The sequence below is a fragment of the Bombina bombina genome, chromosome 7 (genome assembly GCF_027579735.1).
Source record: "Bombina bombina isolate aBomBom1 chromosome 7, aBomBom1.pri, whole genome shotgun sequence".
Taxonomy (NCBI): domain Eukaryota; kingdom Metazoa; phylum Chordata; class Amphibia; order Anura; family Bombinatoridae; genus Bombina; species Bombina bombina.
Window position 1 is genome coordinate 17,178,305 of NC_069505.1, and position 19,703 is coordinate 17,198,007.

Consider the following 19,703-nt stretch of genomic DNA (forward strand, 5'->3'; position numbering starts at 1 on the left):
TCGACTTGTGTTGTCTCTTCAAGATCATGGTTGGAGGATCAATTCACTAAAAAGTTCATTGATTCCTCAGACAAGGGTAACCTTTTTGGGTTTCCAGATAGATTCAGTGTCCATGACTCTGTCTTTGACAGACAAGAGATGTCTAAAATTGATTTCAGCTTGTCGAAACCTTCAGTCACAATCATTCCCTTCGGTAGCCTTTTGCATGGAAATTTTAGGTCTTATGACTGCTGCATCGGACGCAATCCCCTTTGCTCGTTTTCACATGCGACCTCTTCAGCTCTGTATGCTGAACCAATGGTGCAGGGATTACACAAAGATATCTCAATTAATATCTTTAAAACTGATTGTACGACACTCTCTAACGTGGTGGACAGATCACCATCGTTTAGTTCAGGGGGCTTCTTTTGTTCTTCCGACCTGGACTGTAATTTCAACAGATGCAAGTCTTACAGGTTGGGGAGCTGTGTGGGGGTCTCTGACGGCACAAGGGGTTTGGGAATCTCAGGAGGTGAGATTACCGATCAATATTTTGGAACTCCGTGCAATTTTCAGAGCTCTTCAGTCTTGGCCTCTTCTGAAGAGAGAATCGTTCATTTGTTTTCAGACAGACAATGTCACAACTGTGGCATACATCAATCATCAGGGGGGGACTCACAGTCCTCTGGCTATGAAAGAAGTATCTTGAATTCTGGTTTGGGCGGAATCCAGCTCCTGTCTAATCTCTGCGGTTCATATCCCAGGTATAGACAATTGGGAAGCGGATTATCTCAGTCGCCAAACGTTGCATCTGGGCGAATGGTCTCTTCACCCAGAGGTATTTCTTCAGATTGTTCAAATGTGGGAACTTCCAGAAATAGATCTGATGGCTTCTCATCTAAACAAGAAACTTCCCAGGTATCTGTCCAGATCCCGGGATCCTCAGGCGGAGGCAGTGGATGCATTATCACTTCCTTGGAAGTATCATCCTGCCTATATCTTTCCGCCTCTAGTTCTTCTTCCAAGAGTAATCTCCAAGATTCTGAAGGAATGCTCGTTTGTCCTGCTGGTAGCTCCAGCATGGCCTCACAGGTTTTGGTATGCGGATCTTGTCCGGATGGCCTCTTGCCAACCGTGGACTCTTCCGTTAAGACCAGACCTTCTGTCGCAAGGTCCTTTTTTCCATCAGGATCTCAAATCCTTAAATTTAAAGGTATGGAGATTGAACGCTTGATTCTTGGTCAAAGAGGTTTCTCTGACTCTGTGATTAATACTATGTTACAGGCTCGTAAATCTGTATCTAGAGAGATATATTATAGAGTCTGGAAGACTTATATTTCTTGGTGTCTTTCTCATCATTTTTCCTGGCATTCTTTTAGAATTCCGAGAATTTTACACTTTCTTCAGGATGGTTTAGATAAAGGTTTGTCCGCAAGTTCCTTGAAAGGACAAATCTCTGCTCTTTCTGTTCTTTTTCACAGAAAGATTGCTAATATTCCTGATATTCATTGTTTTGTACAAGCTTTGGTTCGTATAAAACCTGTCATTAAGTCAATTTCTCCTCCTTGGAGTTTGAATTTGGTTCTGGGGGCTCTTCAAGCTTCTCCTTTTGAACCCATGCATTCATTGGACATTAAATTACTTTCTTGGAAAGTTTTGTTCCTTTTGGCGATCTCTTCTGCCAGAAGAGTCTCTGAATTATCTGCTCTTTCTTGTGAGTCTCCTTTTCTGATTTTTCATCAGGATAAGGCGGTGTTGCGAACTTCTTTTGAATTTTTACCTAAGGTTGTGAATTCCAACAACATTAGTAGAGAAATTGTGGTTCCTTCATTATGTCCTAATCCTAAGAATTCTAAGGAGAAATCGTTGCATTCTTTGGATGTTGTTAGAGCTTTGAAATATTATGTTGAAGCTACTAAGTCTTTCCGAAAGACTTCTAGTCTATTTGTTATCTTTTCCGGTTCTAGAAAAGGCCAGAAAGCTTCTGACATTTCTTTGGCATCTTGGTTGAAATCTTTAATTCATCATGCCTATGTTGAGTCGGGTAAAACTCCGCCTCAAAGGATTACAGCTCATTCTACTAGGTCAGTTTCTACTTCCTGGGCGTTTAGGAATGAAGCTTCGGTTGATCAGATTTGCAAAGCAGCAACTTGGTCCTCTTTGCATACTTTTACTAAATTCTACCATTTTGATGTGTTTTCTTCTTCTGAAGCAGTTTTTGGTAGAAAAGTACTTCAGGCAGCGGTTTCAGTTTGAATCTTCTGCTTATGTTTTCATTAAACTTTATTTTGGGTGTGGATTATTTTCAGCAGGAATTGGCTGTCTTTATTTTATCCCTCCCTCTCTAGTGACTCTTGCGTGGAAAGATCCACATCTTGGGTAGTCATTATCCCATACGTCACTAGCTCATGGACTCTTGCTAATTACATGAAAGAAAACATAATTTATGTAAGAACTTACCTGATAAATTCATTTCTTTCATATTAGCAAGAGTCCATGAGGCCCACCCTTTTTGTGGTGGTTATGATTTTTTTGTATAAAGCACAATTATTCCAATTCCTTATTTTATATGCTTTCGCACTTTTTTTCTTATCACCCCACTTCTTGGCTATTCGTTAAACTGATTTGTGGGTGTGGTGAGGGGTGTATTTATAGGCATTTTGAGGTTTGGGAAACTTTGCCCCTCCTGGTAGGAATGTATATCCCATACGTCACTAGCTCATGGACTCTTGCTAATATGAAAGAAATGAATTTATCAGGTAAGTTCTTACATAAATTATGTTTTTTATACAATACTGAAAATTACACATAAGTTGTACTTTAAAATGAATTTCAAAGTTTCAATACAAAACATGTGTTTCTGCTAGCCAGTACAGATGTGTATCTGAGGTTCAGGGGCAATTAACAGGCCTGTGCTAATTACTATATTCTCAGAATTTCTGTTTGCTTATCTGACTTATATAGAGTATCTTGTCTCCAACATCCCATGATGTATCCTGGCTTGGTTAATTATCTATCTTCACTAATTGAACCAAATGTTTTCCCTTTGTCTCTCTCTTAGATGTATTGAGCAGTGAGGGGGTCTGTACATCTATTATCCATTTTGGGCAGGAAACCCATATATGGGCATACACACCTGAGGGTTCCATAATGCTAATATTTACTTTGAAGTGGCCCATTGGTCTTATCTATACAAAGGTCTAAATCTTTTGTTCTTTCCTGTGTAACTAAGAAGAAGGGGGGTTGGTCTGTTATGGGTAAAGCCCACACAATTCATGTCAGAGGAGACATTAGATGATCTGAAATACAAAAATGTATTTGATACCTATGTAGTTTATTTAATGCTATTTACAAATATCCTGACAAGACACACACACAAATATATATATATATATATATATATATATATATATATATATATATATATATTTATTTACACACACACAGATATATATATATTTCCCACCAGGGTATTGCGGGCAGGAACATTATGGGAGGGGCAAAGCTGTGATAGGCCAGATTACAGGTGGTGCACTTATTATAACGATAAGCAATATCTCTGAAACGCATTACCATTACTGAGTAACTTTGATACCATAAGTCCATGGTAAAGTGCATCAACCAGAAAAGGGTTAGCGCATGAGTGAGCCTGCTGAAGCCAATGGTTAAGAAGCAGTGATCATCAGATTGCTGTTTCCAAACCTGTAAAATCACCCTGGACACGTTCGCCCAGGGTGATTGATAGCCTCTATTTGCGCCATTGGGCTAGCATGAACAGGGGGCAGCATTGTGCAATGATAAATACTGGGAGCTTATTGTTGCCCGCTTTCTGCGATCCCGGTCGGACAGGTTCGTAGAAGCGATCCATGTCCGTCCAGGTTTTGATAATTAGGGCCCATAATTTTAATATTAATAAAAAATATTTTAAAGGGTTAAAGGGTATATAGTATATGGCAAAGTGTTTAAGTTCGAAGGGCTCATATATATATATATATATATATATATATATATATGTATATATATATATATATATATATATATATATATATATATATATATATATATATATATAAATGTTACGGGCAAAGTCAGAAATCCAGGTAAATCTGACATTACCCAAGTGGCTGTGGGTAAATCCTGATGTAATGTAATTCCCCCATCTACACTATTTTTTTTTGGATCTGCCTGGGGGGTTCAAGGAAGGAGCCCCGCCAATCCTCTGGCATCCACCCCAATTGAACCTTGGGGAATGAGGGTTACAACGGGTGCTTTGCCCCCAATGAACCACCCAGACAGAGGCAAAAAAGAAAGTGAAGATGTGTGAATTACAGTGCACTCTATATATGTTTGATGTGGTGACTCAATTCACTCTGAGAAGATTTATCATGTTACATCAGGGTAATGTCAGGTTTACTTGGGTAATGCTAGGATTACCCAATGGGGCCAATTTATCAATATCTGTCTGTCTGACATGATATGCTGTAGCGTATTATGAAGCAGCGGTCTTTAGACCGCTGCTTTATAACTGCTGTTTCCGGTGAGCCTGAAGGCTCGCACGTAAACAAAGGCATCAAGCTCCATTCGGAGCTTGATAATTCGGCCCCAATATCTTACTTTACCTGCAACATATATATATATATATATATAGTCTGTATGTATAAATATGTATGTTATTATAGGTCTAAATATGTATACATATATAAACATATAAATACACAGACACACACGTGTTTTAATGTGTTTCAATGTGATTTTAATAGTTTAAAAGTTCCTATGTCCTTCACACAGAAAATAATGTTCTTTTTATTTTTAAATAGATATTTGTATATGTATATATATATATATATATATATATATATATATATAAATATATATATTTACAATAAACACACACACACATATATATATATATATATATATATATATATATATGTGTGTGTGTGTGTGTGTGTGTGTGTGTGTGATTCACATAGATATATAGGTATAAATATATTTCTTTCTAATGACACGGTGAGTCCACGGATCATCATAATTACTATTGGGAATATCACTCCTGACTTACCCACAACCCCCAGTCATTCTCTTTGCCTGTATCAGTTGCAAGGAGGAGACAGTAAAGTTAGGTGTCTGATTCTTCAATCGATTTGTTATTTTTAAGCAGAGCAGGTTTGCTTTGTTTTCTTGGGGTGTAGCCATAGTCCATGTCAGTCTCTTCAGTAGAGTAGTGGTGGCTTTTAAGCATTGGGAACTTGGGGGGTATAATCCCCTCTGCGCCTCCCAAGTAGTTTGAACTGCCCTTCTTTTAAAAAGCCTGTGTTGGTTTACTCCATGTAAGGAGTGATGCCTTTCAAACTTTGTGAGCTGCCCTGCTGCCAGGCAGATTATTATAGAAGTAAGTGCTGTTTTTTTATTTTCTGAGGTCAGAAAGTCTGGCACTAAAGGGTTTAATTTATTCCTGATGGTGTGCAGGCTTTGTTTAACTCATGGCAGTATTGTGGGGCACTGTGGAGGATTTGGAGGGCAGCTGAGGCTGTTTTTGGCTCTGTTTTAGGGGAGTGTTACATTTCCACTCCTTGTTGGACTCTTGTGTGTGTTTGTAAAATAGGGCAGGCAATTGCAAGAGGCACTTTGGGTTTACAGTTTTTTTTCTACCAGCGGCGTTTTTTTACTGTTTGTAGCTGTCATGCCGGCCTGGAGGTTGTGTAGACGCCCATGATGGGTGGAGTTTTGTTTGGCGCGAGTGTTGTGCACTCTTCCTCTCAGTGTGTGTTTGAGATGGAAGTGATAGGTTGTTCCACTGCTGCTCTGGTGCTACATTGGAGCGGTTTTGTGGAGAGTGAGGTCCGGATCATTTGGGAGTCTGTGTCTACTCCGGTTGGTAGGAGGCTGGTTCTGTCACATTTAATTAATTTTTTGATTATTTTTTTTGTTTAATTTGTTAAAATGGACCAAGAGGACTTGCAAGCAGTTACTTGCAATTTATGTTTAGATGCTAATTCTGAGGTTGTTTCTTTCAGATTTAAGCTGGAGCACCTCCGTTTGTTACTCTGGGATGTTTTGGCTACCTTGAATGACTCTGATTCGACGGTCATAGTTACTCCCAAGAAGGCTAGTAAGCTTAATAAGTTTTTTGATGTCCCTTCCATGGCGGAATTTTTTCCAGTTCCAGATCGTGTTTCAGAGATTATTACACGGGGATGGAAGAAGCCTGGAGTTCCTTTTTCTCCTTCTCCAATTTTTACAAAAATGTTTCCTATCGCGGATTCTATTAAGGAATCTTGGCAGACGGTTCCCAAGGTACAGGGAGCTATTTCTACCTTGGTTAAGAGAACCACTATTCCTATTGAGGATAGTTGTTCTTTTAGGGATCCCATGGATAAGACGTTGGAGGCTTTGCTTAAAAGGATGTATGTTCACCAGGGGTTCCAATGGCAGCCTGCTGTGTGTATTGCTACGGTTACCAGTGTGGCTGCATATTGGTTTGATGCGTTGTCTGATTCTATTCAGCAGGATACTCCTTTTGAGGAGATTCAGGATAGAATTAAAGCTTTAAAATTGGCCAATTCTTTTATTGCGGATGCTTCTTTACAGGTTATCAAATTGGGAGCAAAAAGTTCTGGCTTTTCTGGCGCACAGGGCCTTATGGTTAAAGTCCTGGTCTGTGGATGTATTATCTTAATCTAAGCTTTTGTCCATTCCTTACAAGGGTAAGCCTTTGTTTGGGTCAGGTTTGGCTGAGATTATTTCGGATATTACAGGAGGGAAGGGACATTATCTCCCTCAGGATAAGAGAAATAAACAGAAGAGTCGTCAGAGTACTTTTCGTTCTTTTCGTAACTTCTCTGGTAAACCTTCTTCCTCCTCTTCCAAACAGGATCAGTCCAAGCCCTCTTGGAGGTCTAATCAGTCCTGGAGCAAGGGGAAACAATCTAAGAAGCCCATTGCTGATTCAAAGTCAGCATGAAGGGTCTGCCCCCGATCCCGGGGAGGATCTTGTGGGGGGCAGACTTTCTTTGTTCGCTCAAGCTTTGGCTCGGGATGTTCCAGATCCCTGGGTGGTAGACATTGTGTCCCAGGGATACAAGCTAGAGTTCAAGACTTTTCCTCCCAGGGGAAGGTTTCTTCTCTCCAGGTTATCTGTAGACCAGATAAAGAGAAAGGCATTCTTACGCTGTGTGCAGGATCTTTCCGACATGGGAGTGATAGTTCCTGATCCGGTTCTGCAGCAGGGCCTGGGTTTCTATTCCAATCTGTTCATCGTTCCCAAAAAGGAGGGAACCTTCAGACCTATCCTAGATCTCAAGAGTGTAAATAAATTTCTCAGAGTTCCGTCTTTCAAGATGGAAACTATTTGGTCAATTCTTCCTCTGGTTCAAGAGGGTCAATTCATGACTACAGTAGATCTGAAGGATACATATCTGCATATTCCTATTCACAGGGAACATCACAAATTTCTGATATTTGCTTTCCTAGACAAGCATTTTCAGTTTGTGGCTCTTCCTTTTGGTATTGCAACAGCTCCCAGGGTGTTCTCAAAGGTCCTGGGTGCGTTACTGGCAGTGCTCAGACTGCAGGCTTTGCAGTAGCTCCTTATCTGGACGACATTCTAGTTCAGGCACCATCTTTTCAACAAGCAAGCTCCCACACGGAGTTGTTGTTGTCTTTTCTGCGCTCCCACGGTTGGAAGGTGAATTTAGGAAAAAGTTAATTTATTCCAGCTACAAGGGTGGTTTTCTTGGGAACCATTATAGATTCTCTAGAAATGAAGATTTTTCTGACAGAGGCAAGGAAATAAAAAATGTTCAATTCATGCCTTGCTCTTCAGTCTTCGGGGCCTAGTTATCAAGCCGTCAACCTCAAATACGCTGGAATTCCGCAGCGTATTTGTGGCGAGGCTGATTCGCCTTAGTTATCAAAGGCTCGAGACCGGCAAAAGTAGAATTTTGTGACGTAAGCATCGATCCGCCGGACTCAGTCCGACACAGATCGATTCTTACGTCACTCCAGATGTTCCGCACACAAGTGCGGCACATTCTCACTACTTTTGCTAGCTATCAAAAAACTAGCAGGTACGCTCGGCACTTTTACGGCCCAGCGTACCTGGTTTTCAATCCGCCACCCCTGGAGGCGGCAGATCCCATAGGAATCAATGGGAGTCTGACCATAGCGAAAGTACAAGTTCGCTGCTGACAGACATCCCATTGATTTCTATGGGAGCTGTCTGCACCTAACACCCTAACATGTACCCCGAGTCTAAACACCACTAATCTGACCCCCCCTACACCGCCGCAACTAAATAAAGTTATTACCCCCTAAACCGCCGCTCCCGGAGCCCACCGCAAGCTACTCTATATATATTAACCCCTAAACCGCCGCTCCCGGAGCCCACCGCAACTATAATAAATGTATTAACCCCTAAACCGCCGCTCCCTGAACCCGCCGCAACCTATATTAAATGTATTAACCCCTATCCTGCCCCCCCTACACTGTCGCCACCTATAATAAATTTATTAACCCCTAATCTGCCCCCCCTACACCGTCGCCACCTATAATAAATTTATTAACCCCTATCCTGCCCCCCACTACGCCGCCGCCACTGTAATACAATTATTAACCCCTAAGTCTAACCCTAACCCTAACGCCCCCCTAACTTAAATATTAATTAAATAAATCTAAATAAATTAACTCTTATTAACTAAATGAATCCTATTTAAAACTAAATACTTACCTTTAAAATAAACCCTAATATAGCTACAATATAAATAATAATTATATTCTAGCTATCTTAGGATTTATATTTATTTTACAGGTACCTTTCAATTTATTTTAACCATGTACAATAACTATTAAATAGTTATTAACTATTTAATAGCTTACCTAGCTAAAATAAAGAGAAATGTACCTGTGAAATAAATCCTAACCTAAGTTACAATTACACCTAACACTACACTATACTTTAATAAATTATTCCTATTTAAAAATAAATACTTACCTGTAAAATAAACCCTAAGATAGCTACAATATAATTAATAATTATATTATAGCTATTTTAGGATTTATATTTATTTTACATGTAACTTTGTATTTATTTTAGCTAGTTAGAATAGTTATTAAATAGTTATTAACTATTTAATAACTACCTAGCTAAAAGAAATACAAAATTACCTGTAAAATAAATCCTAACCTAAGTTACAATTAAACCTAATACTACACTATCATTAAATTAACTAAATAAACTACCTACAAATAACTACAATTAAATACAATTACATAAACTAACTAAAGTACAAAAAATAAAAAAAGCTAAGTTACAAAAAATAAAAAATTAAGTTACAAACATGTTAAAAATATTACAACAATTTTAAGCTACTTACACCTAATCTAAGCCCCCTAATAAAATAACAAACCCCCCCCCCAAAATAAAAAAAATCCCTTCCCTATTCTAAATTAAATAAATTTCAAAGCTCTTTTACCTTACCAGCCCTTAAAAGGGCCATTTGTGGGGGCATGCCCCAAAAAGTTCAGCTCTTTTGCCTGTAAAAGAAAAATACAACCCCCCCAACATTAAAACCCACCACCCACATACCCCTAATCTAACCCAAACCCCCCTTACAAAAACCTAACACTAATCCCCTGAAGATCATCCTACCTTGAGTCGTCTTCACTCAGCCGAGCCACCGATGGAACTGAAGAGGACATCCGGAGCGGAAGAAGTTAATCCTCCAAGCGGCGCTGAAGAAATCTTCCATCCGATGAAGTCATCATCCAGGCGGCGCTGAAGAAGTCTTCGATCCGGCCGATGTCATCTTCAAAGAGGCGCTGAAGAGGTCTTCTATCCGGGCGAAGTCATCTTCCAAGCCGGGTCTTGAATCTTCCTTCCGCCGACGCGGAACCACCTTCTTCACCGACGGACTACGACGAATGACGGCTCCTTTAAGGGACGTCATCCAAGATGGCGTCCCCTCAATTCCGATTGGCTGATAGGATTCTATCAGCCAATCGGAATTAAGGTAGGAAAAATCTGATTGGCTGATGGAATCAGCCAATCAGATTGAGCTTGCATTCTATTGGCTGTTCCGATCAGCCAATAGAATGCGAGCTCAATCTGATTGGCTGATTGGATCAGCCAATCGGATTGAACTTGAATCTGATTGGCTGATTCCATCAGCCAATCAGATTTTCCTACCTTAATTCCGATTGGCTGATAGAATCCTATCAGCCAATCGGAATTGAGGGGACGCCATCTTGGATGACGTCCCTTAAAGGAGCCGTCATTCGTCGTAGTCCGTCGGTGAAGAAGGTGGTTCCGCGTCGGCGGAAGGAAGATTCAAGACCCGGCTTGGAAGATGACTTCGCCCGGATAGAAGACCTCTTCAGCGCCTCTTTGAAGATGACATCGGCTGGATCGAAGACTTCTTCAGCGCCGCCTGGTTGATGACTTCATCGGATGGAAGATTTCTTCAGCGCCACTTGGAGGATTAACTTCTTCCGCTCCGGATGTCCTCTTCAGTTCCATCGGTGGCTCGGCTGAGTGAAGACGACTCAAGGTAGGATGATCTTCAGGGGATTAGTGTTAGGTTTTTTTAAGGGGGGTTTGGGTTAGATTAGGGGTATGTGGGTGGTGGGTTTTAATGTTGGGGGGGTTGTATTTTTCTTTTACAGGCAAAAGAGCTGAACTTTTTGGGGCATGCCCCCACAAATGGCCCTTTTAAGGGCTGGTAAGGTAAAAGAGCTTTGAAATTTATTTAATTTAGAATAGGGTAGGGTTTTTTTTTATTTTGGGGGGGTTTGTTATTTTATTAGGGGGCTTAGATTAGGTGTAAGTAGCTTTAAATTGTTGTAATATTTTTAACATGTTTGTTATTTTTTGTAACTTGTTTTTTATTTTTTGTAACTTAGCTTTTTTTATTTTTTGTACTTTAGTTAGTTTATGTAATTGTATTTAATTGTAGTTATTTGTAGGTAGTTTATTTAGTTAATTTAATGATAGTGTAGTATTAGGTTTAATTGTAACTTAGGTTAGGATTTATTTTACAGGTAATTTTGTATTTCTTTTAGCTAGGTAGTTATTAAATAGTTAATAACTATTTAATAACTATTCTAACTAGCTAAAATAAATACAAAGTTACCTGTAAAATAAATATAAATCCTAAGATAGCTATAATATAATTATTAATTACATTGTAGCTATCTTAGGGTTTATTTTACAGGTAAGTATTTATTTTTAAATAGGAATAATTTATTAAAGTATAGTGTAGTGTTAGGTGTAATTGTAACTTAGGTTAGGATTTATTTCACAGGTACATTTCTCTTTATTTTAGCTAGGTAAGCTATTAAATAGTTAATAACTATTTAATAGTTATTGTACATGGTTAAAATAAATTGAAAGGTACCTGTAAAATAAAAATAAATCCTAAGATAGCTAGAATATAATTATTATTTATATTGTAGCTATATTAGGGTTTATTTTAAAGGTAAGTATTTAGTTTTAAATAGGATTCATTTAGTTAATAAGAGTTAATTTATTTAGATTTATTTAATTAATATTTAAGTTAGGGGGGCGTTAGGGTTAGGGTTAGACTTAGGTTTAGGGGTTAATCATTTTATTACAGTGGCGGCGGCGTAGTGGGGGGCAGGATAGGGGTTAATAAATTTATTATAGGTGGCGACGGTGTAGGGGGGCCAGATTAGGGGTTAATAAATTTATTATAGGTGGCGATGGTATAGGGGGGGCAGGATAGGGGTTAATAGGTTTAATATAGGTTGCGGCGGGTTCATGGAGCGGCGGTTTAGGGGTTAAACTATTTATTTAGTTGCGGAGAGGTGCGGGATCAGCAGGATAGGGGTTAATAATTTTATAATAGAGGGCGACGGTATAGGGGGGGCAGGATAGGGGTTACTAGGTATAATGTAGGTGGCAGCGGTGTCCGGGAGCGGCGGTTTAGGGGTTAATACATTTATAAGACTTGCGGCAGGGTCTAGGAGCGGCGGTTTAGGGGTTAATACATTTATAAGACTTGCGGCAGGGTCTAGGAGCGGCGGTTTAGGGGTTAATACATTTATAAGACTTGCGGCAGGGTCTAGGAGCGGCGGTTTAGGGGTTAATACATTTATAAGACTTGCGGCAGGGTCTAGGAGCGGCGGTTTAGGGGTTAATACATTTATAAGACTTGCGGCAGGGTCTAGGAGCAGTGGTTTAGGGGTTAATACATTTATAAGACTTGCGGCAGGGTCTAGGAGCGGCGGTTTAGGGGTTAGTAACTTTATTTAGTTGCGGGGGGCTCCGGGGGCGCCGGTATAGGGGGTAGAACAGTGCAGTTTAGTGTGAGTGCTTAGTGACAGGCTAGCAATAAAGCTGGGAAAAAGCCGAAGGGCAGCGAGATCGGATGAGTGATAACTGTCACAGTCCGCTGCTCATCGCCCCGCGGCTTTTTGACAGCTTTATTTGATAACTTAGGCGTATTTTTTCAGGTCCGCGGCGGCAAAGGTAGGCGAGCTTAGGCGGACGTATTGGGCCAGCGAAGCCAGAAAAGTAGACGGCTTGATAACTACCCCCCTTCTTCTCGGCTGTCGGTGGCTTAGCGTATGGAGGTGATTGGTCTGATGGTTTCAGTCATGGACATCATTCCGTTTGCTCGGTTCCATCTCAGGCCTCTGCAGTTATGCATGCTCAGTCAGTGGAACGGGAATTATACAGATCTGTCCCCAAAGCGTGTTCTAGATAAGGCTGCAAGAGATTTTCTTCCGTGGTGGTTGTCTCAGGATCTTCTCTCTCAGGGAACCTGTTTTCGCAGGCCTACCTGGGTGATTGTGACCATGGATGCCAGTCTGCTTGGTCGGGGAGCTGTCTGGGGCCTGTTGAAGGCTCAGGGTCTTTGGTCTCGGGAGGAGTCGTTTCTTCCCATAAATGTTCTAGAGCTGAGAGCAATCTTCAAAGCTCTTCTGGCCTGGCCTCAGCTAGCTTTAACCCAGTTTATCAGATTTCAGTTGGACAACATAACGTCAGTGGCTTACATCAGCCATCAGCGAGGACTCAGAGATCCTTGGCCATGACAGAGGTGGCCAAAATTATTCAGTGGGAGGAGGCTCACAACTGCTGTTTGTCTGCGATCCACATCCCAGGGGTGGACAATTGGTAGGCGGATTTTCTGAGCAGACAGACTTTTCAGTTTGATTTGCAGATGGGGGCTACCGGAGTTGGACATCATGGCATCTCGTCAGAATACCAAGCTCCTGAGGTACGGATCGAGATCAAGGGATCCTCAGGCTGTTCTGATAGATGCTCTAGCAGTTCCTTGGAAGTTCAGTCTAGCATACGTTTTTCCTCCATTTGCTCTTCTTCCTCGGGTCATTGCTCGGATCAGACAAGAGAGGGCGTCAGTGATTCTCATTGCACCGGCATGGCCTTGCAGGATCTGGTATGCAGATCTGGTGGAGATCTCATCTTATCCACCTTGGAGTCTCCCGTTAAGAAAGGACCTTCTACTTCAGGGGCCCTTCCTTCATCCAAAATCTCGTTTCTCTGAAGCTGACTGCTTGGAGATTGAACACTTGATTTTATCTAAGCGTGGCTTTTCTGAGTCGATTATTGAAACTATAATTCAGGCGCGTAAGCCTGTGACTAGAAAGATCTTTTATAAGATATGGCGCTAATATCTGTATTGGTGTGAATCCAGAGGCTACTCTTGGAGTAGGGTCAGGATTCCTAGGATTTTGTCTTTTCTCCAGAGAAGGGTTAATCTGCAAGTACCCTGAAGGGTCAAATTTCTCCTTTATCTATTTTGTTGCACAAACGTCTGGCGGATGTGCCAGATGTTCAGTCTTTTTGTCAGGTTTTTTGGTTGCTATCTCTTCGGCTCGAAGAGTTTCAGAGCTTTCAGTGTTGCAGTGTGAGTCTCCATTTCTTATTTTTCATTCTGATAAGGTGGTCCTGCATACTTCATTAGGTTTTCTTCCAAAGGTTGTTTCTGATAAGAATATTAATCAAGAAACTGTTGTTCCTCCTTTGTGTCCTAATCCTCCTTCTCATAAGGAACGTTTGTTGCACAACTTGGATGTAGTTTGTGCTTTGAAATATAATTTGCAGGCGACTAAGGATTTTCGCCAGTCCTCCTCTTTATTTGTTGTTTTTTCTGGGAAGCGTAGGGGTCAGAAAGCTATGGCCACTTCTCTTTCTGGTTGGTTGAGGAGTAAAATTATGGCTCATTCCACGGGAGCTGTTTCTTCTACTTGGGCGTTTCAAAAATTGAGCTTCTGTAAATCAGCTTTGCAAGGTTGCCACTTGGTCATCTTTACACACTTTTTCTAAATTTTACAAATTTGATACTTTTGCTTCAGCGGATGCTTCTTTTGGGAGAAACGTTCTTCAAGCAGTGGTGCCTTCTGTTTAGGTTACTGTCTTGTTCCTCCCTTATCATCTGTGTCCTCTGGCTTGGGTATTGATTCCCAATAGTAATTATGATGATCCGTAGACTCACCGTGTCATTAGAAAGAAAATTAAATGTATGCTTACCTGATAAATTTGTTTCTTTCTTGACACGGTGAGTCCACGGCCCGCCCTTTATTTTTAGACAGTTTATTTTTATATAAACCTCAGGCACATCTGCACCTTATATTACTTATTTTCTCCTTTACCTTTGGTCGAATGACTGGGGTTGTGGGTAAGGGAATGGTATTTAACAGCTTTGCTGTGGTGCTCTTTGCTTCCTCCCGCTGGTCAGGAGTGATATTCCCAATAGTAATTATGATGATCCGTGGACTCACCATGTCAAGAAAGAAACAAATTTATCAGGTAAGCATAAATTTCATTTTTTTTAGAAAACAAAATCATATATATAGTATATATAGAAATATGTATTTAAAAAAAACTTCTATGTGAAGAACATTGCTATGTAAAGTATTTGTAACTCATTTCGGGTGCAGTTGATCTAACGTGGTGTGGGATTAGCTCACAAGCGATAACTGTTAGGTTTTTTGTTATTTTTGTTTTGTTTTTTCTATGCGTACCCCATAGAAGTCTATGGAGAGAGAAAGTTAGCGCGATCCAGGTATCCGTAGTCCTAAAGTTAATGTACATCAGTTTTTTACTTATTCAATACATTTTAACATTTAACCAGGTTAAAATGTTACTTCGAGCGCAGTTAGTACACAAGCAAAAAAGTTATTCAGTTATAATCTGGCGCTATACCGGGAGGGGCACAGGGGGAATTACCTGACACAATAATGTTGTACTGACTATCTAGCATTTATTCTTACAGCAATATCCATACCAAGGACTAGTACTAACCCTCATTGTTACTGTCTATTATTTGTTTCAGATTGGAATGAAATGTACAAAAAGGATCCAGAACTTCTTGATATCAGCAATATTATGTATTGGTGCTGAATGCTCCGTTACCTGATTTTACTGAGTAATAACGTATATTAGTGACGATAAAATAATGCTAAAAGACAATTATTACTGCTGCTGTTTCTCTTGTACCTAATAATGTCTGTTTGTTGAATTCTAATATGTGAATAAAAAATATAAAATGAATAATACTATATCTAGTGTTATTTTACGCTTCGTATGTGCCCTATTTATTCACATCACTACACATAATATTCTCTAACCATTGCACTATATAACTCCTCCTATTGCACTATAAAACTGCTCCCTATAACTCCTCCTATTGCACCATATAACTGCTCCCTATAAATCCTCCTATTGCACCATATAACTGCTCTCTATAACTCCTCTTATTGCACCATATAACCGCTCCCCATAACTCTTCCTATTGCACCATATAACCGCTCCCCATAACTCCTCCTATTGCACCATATAACAGCTCCATATAACTCCTCCTATTGCACCCTATACCTGTTCCCTATAACTGCTCCTATTGCACCATATAACTGCTCCCTATAACTCCGCCTATTGCACCATATAACTGCTCCCTATAACTCCTCCTATTGCACCATATAACCGCTCCCCATAACTCCTCCTATTGCACCATATAACCGCTCCCCATAACTCCTCCTATTGCACCATATAACAGCTCCATATAACTCCTCCTATTGCACCCTATACCTGTTCCCTATAACTCCTCCTATTGCACCATATAACTGCTCCCTATAACTCCTCCTATTGCACCATATAACCACTCCCTATAACTCCTCCTATTGCACCATATAACTCTCCCTATATTAACTCCTATTGTACCATATAACCGCTGCCTATAACTCCTCCTATTGCACCATATAACCACTCCCTATAACTCCTCCTATTGCACCATATAACTGCTCCCTATAACTCCTCCTATTGCACCATATAACTGCTCCCTATAAATCCTCCTATTGCACCATATAACCGCTCCCTATAACTCCTCCTATTGCACCATATAACCGCTCCCTATAACTCCTCCTATTGCACCATATAACTGCTCCCTATAACTCCTCCTATTGCACCATATAACCGCTCCCTATAACTCCTCCTATTGCACCATATAACTGCTCCCTATAGCTCCTCCTATTGCACCATATAACTGCTCCCTATAATTCCTCCTATTGCTCCCTATAACTCCTCCTATTGCACCATATAACCGCTCCCTATAACTACTCCTATTGCACCATATAACTGCTCCCTATAACTCCTCCTATTGCACCATATAACTGCTCCCTATAACTCCTCCTATTGCTCTCTATAACTCCTCTTATTGCCCCATATAACTGCTCCCTATAACTCCTCCTATTGCACCATATAACAGCTCTCTATAACTCCTCTTATTGCACCATATAACTGCTCCCTATAACTCTTTCTATTGCACCATATAACCGCTCTCTATAACTCCTCTTATTACACCATATAACCGCTCCCCATAACTCCTCCTATTGCACCATATAACCGCTCCCCATAACTCCTCCTATTGCACCATATAACAGCTCCATATAACTCCTCCTATTGCACCCTATACCTGTTCCCTATAACTCCTCCTATTGCACCATATAACTGCTCCCTATTACTCCGCCTATTGCACCATATAACTGCTCCCTATAACTCCTCCTATTGCACCATATAACTGCTCCTTATAACTCCTCCTATTGCACCATATAACCACTCCCTATAACTCCTCCTATTGCACCATATAACTATCCCTATATTGACTCCTATTGTACCACATAACCGCTGCCTATAACTCTTCCTATTGCACCATATAACCGCTCCCTATAACTCCTCCTATTGCACCATATAACTGCTCCCTATAACTCCTCCTATTGCACCATATAACTGCTCCTTATAACTCCTCTTATTGTACCATATAACTGCTCCCTATAACTCCTCCTATTGCACCATAAAATGGCTCCTTATAACTCCTCCTATTGCAGCATATAACTGCTCCCTATAACTCCTCCTATTGTACCATATAACTGTTCCCTATAACTCCTCCTATTGCACCATATAACTGCTCCCTATAACTCCTCCTATTTATTGCACCATATAACCACTCCCTATAACTCCTCCTATTGCACCATATAACTGCTCCCTATAACTCCTCCTATTGAACCATATAACCACTCCCTATAACTCCTTCTATTGCACCATATAACTGCTCCCTATATCTCCTCCTATTTCACCATAAACGGCTCCTTAAAAATCCTCCTATTGCACCATATAACTGCTCCCTATAACTCCTCCTATTGCACCATATAACTACTCTCTATAACTCCTCCTATTGCACCATATAACCACTCCCTATAGCTCCTCCTATTGCACCATATAACTACTCCCTATAACTCCTCCTATTGCACCATATAACTGCTCTCTATAACTCCGCCTATTGCACCATATAACTGCTCCCTATAACTCCTCCTATTGCACCATATAACCACTCCCTATAACTCCTCCTATTGCACCATATAACCGCTCCCTGTAGCTCCTCCTATTGCAACATATAACTGCTCCCTATAACTCCTCATATTGCACCATATAACCGCTCCCTATAACTCCTTCTATTGCACCATATAACTGCTCCCTATAACTCCTTCTATTGTACCATATAACTGCTCACTATAACTCCTCCTATTGCACCATATAACTGCTCCCTATAACCCCTCCTATTGCACCATATAACCGCTCCCTATAACTCCTTCTATTGCACCATATAACTGCTCCCTATAACTCCTTCTATTGTACCATATAACTGCTCCCTATAACTCCTCCTATTGTACCATATAACTGATCCCTATAACTCCTCCTATTGCACCATATAACTGCTCCCTATAACTCCACCTATTGCACCATATAACTGCTCCCTATAACTCCTTCCATTCTACCATATAACTGCTCCTTATAACTCCTCCTATTGCACCATATAACCGCTCCCTATAACTCCTCTTATTGCACCATATAACCGCTCCCTATAACTCCTCCTATTGCACCATATAACCGCTCCCTATAACTCCTCCTATTGCACAATATAACCGCTCCCTATAACTCCTCCTACTGCACCATATAACAGCTTCCTATAACTCCTCCTACGGCACTATATAACTGCTCCCTATAACTCCTCCTATTGCACCATATAACTGCTCCCTATAACTCCTCCTATTGCACCATATAACTGCTCCCTTTAACTCCTCCTATTGCACCATATAACTGCTCCCTATAACTCCTATTGCACCATATAACTGCTCCCTATAACTCCTATTGCACCATATAACTGCTCCCTATAACTCCTCCTATTGCACCATATAACTGCTCCCTATAACTCCTATTGCACCATATAACTGCTCCCTATAACTCCTCCTATTGCACCATATAACTGCTCCCTATAACTCCTATTGCACCATATAACTGCTCACTATAACTCCTCCTATTGCACCATATAACCGCTCCCTATAACTCCTATTGCACCATATAACTGCTCCCTATAACTCCTCCTATTGCACCATATAACTGCTCCCTATAACTCCTCCTATTGCACCATATAACTGCTCCCTATAACTCCTATTGCACCATATAACTTCTCCCTATAACTCCTCCTATTGCACCATATAACTGCTCCCTATAACTCCTCCTATTTTACCATATAACTGCTCCCTATAACTCCTATTGCACCATATAACTGCTCCCTATAACTCCTCCTATTGCACCATATAACTGCTCCCTATATCTCCTATTGCACCATATAACTGCTCCCTATAACTCCTATTGCACCATATAACTGCTCCCTATAACTCCTCCTATTGCACCATATAACCGCTCCCTATAACTCCTCGTATTGTACCATATAACTGCTCCCTATAACTCCTCCTATTGCACCATATAACTGCTCCCTATAACTCCTCCTACTGCACCATATAACAGTTTCCTATAAATAATACCTTTTGTATTGCAGTGCACCATTACTGATGTATAGTGTGCATGTATAAAACATTTATTGCAGTGCAGACCTGTAGTATTGCAGTGCATCATTACTGATGTATAGTGTGCATGTATAAAACATTTCTTGCAATGCAGACCTGTAAACTTGCAGTGCACCATTACTGATATATACTGCGCATGCATAAAACGTTTATTGCAGTGCAGACCTGTAGTATTGCAGTGCACCATTACTGATATATACTGCGCATGTATAAAACATTTATTGCAGTGCAGACCTGTAGTATTGCAGTGCACCATTACTGATATATACTGCGCATGCATAAAACTTTTATTGCAGTGCAGACCTGTAGTATTGCAGTGC

General features: G+C 40.5%; 1 protein-coding gene across 1 annotated transcript in view; it reads left to right on the top strand.

Moving 5' to 3' along the window:
• The window catches only part of LOC128665774 (transmembrane protein 272), a 129,835-nt gene extending 114,316 nt beyond the window's left edge, over positions 1-15,519 (top strand). Inside the window, exon 6 of the mRNA XM_053719967.1 lies at positions 15,297-15,519. Coding sequence (XP_053575942.1) covers positions 15,297-15,306 — 10 coding nt within the window. The 3' untranslated portion in view covers positions 15,307-15,519. The remainder of the gene's footprint in view (positions 1-15,296) is intronic.
• The last annotated feature ends 4,184 nt before the right edge of the window (positions 15,520-19,703 follow it).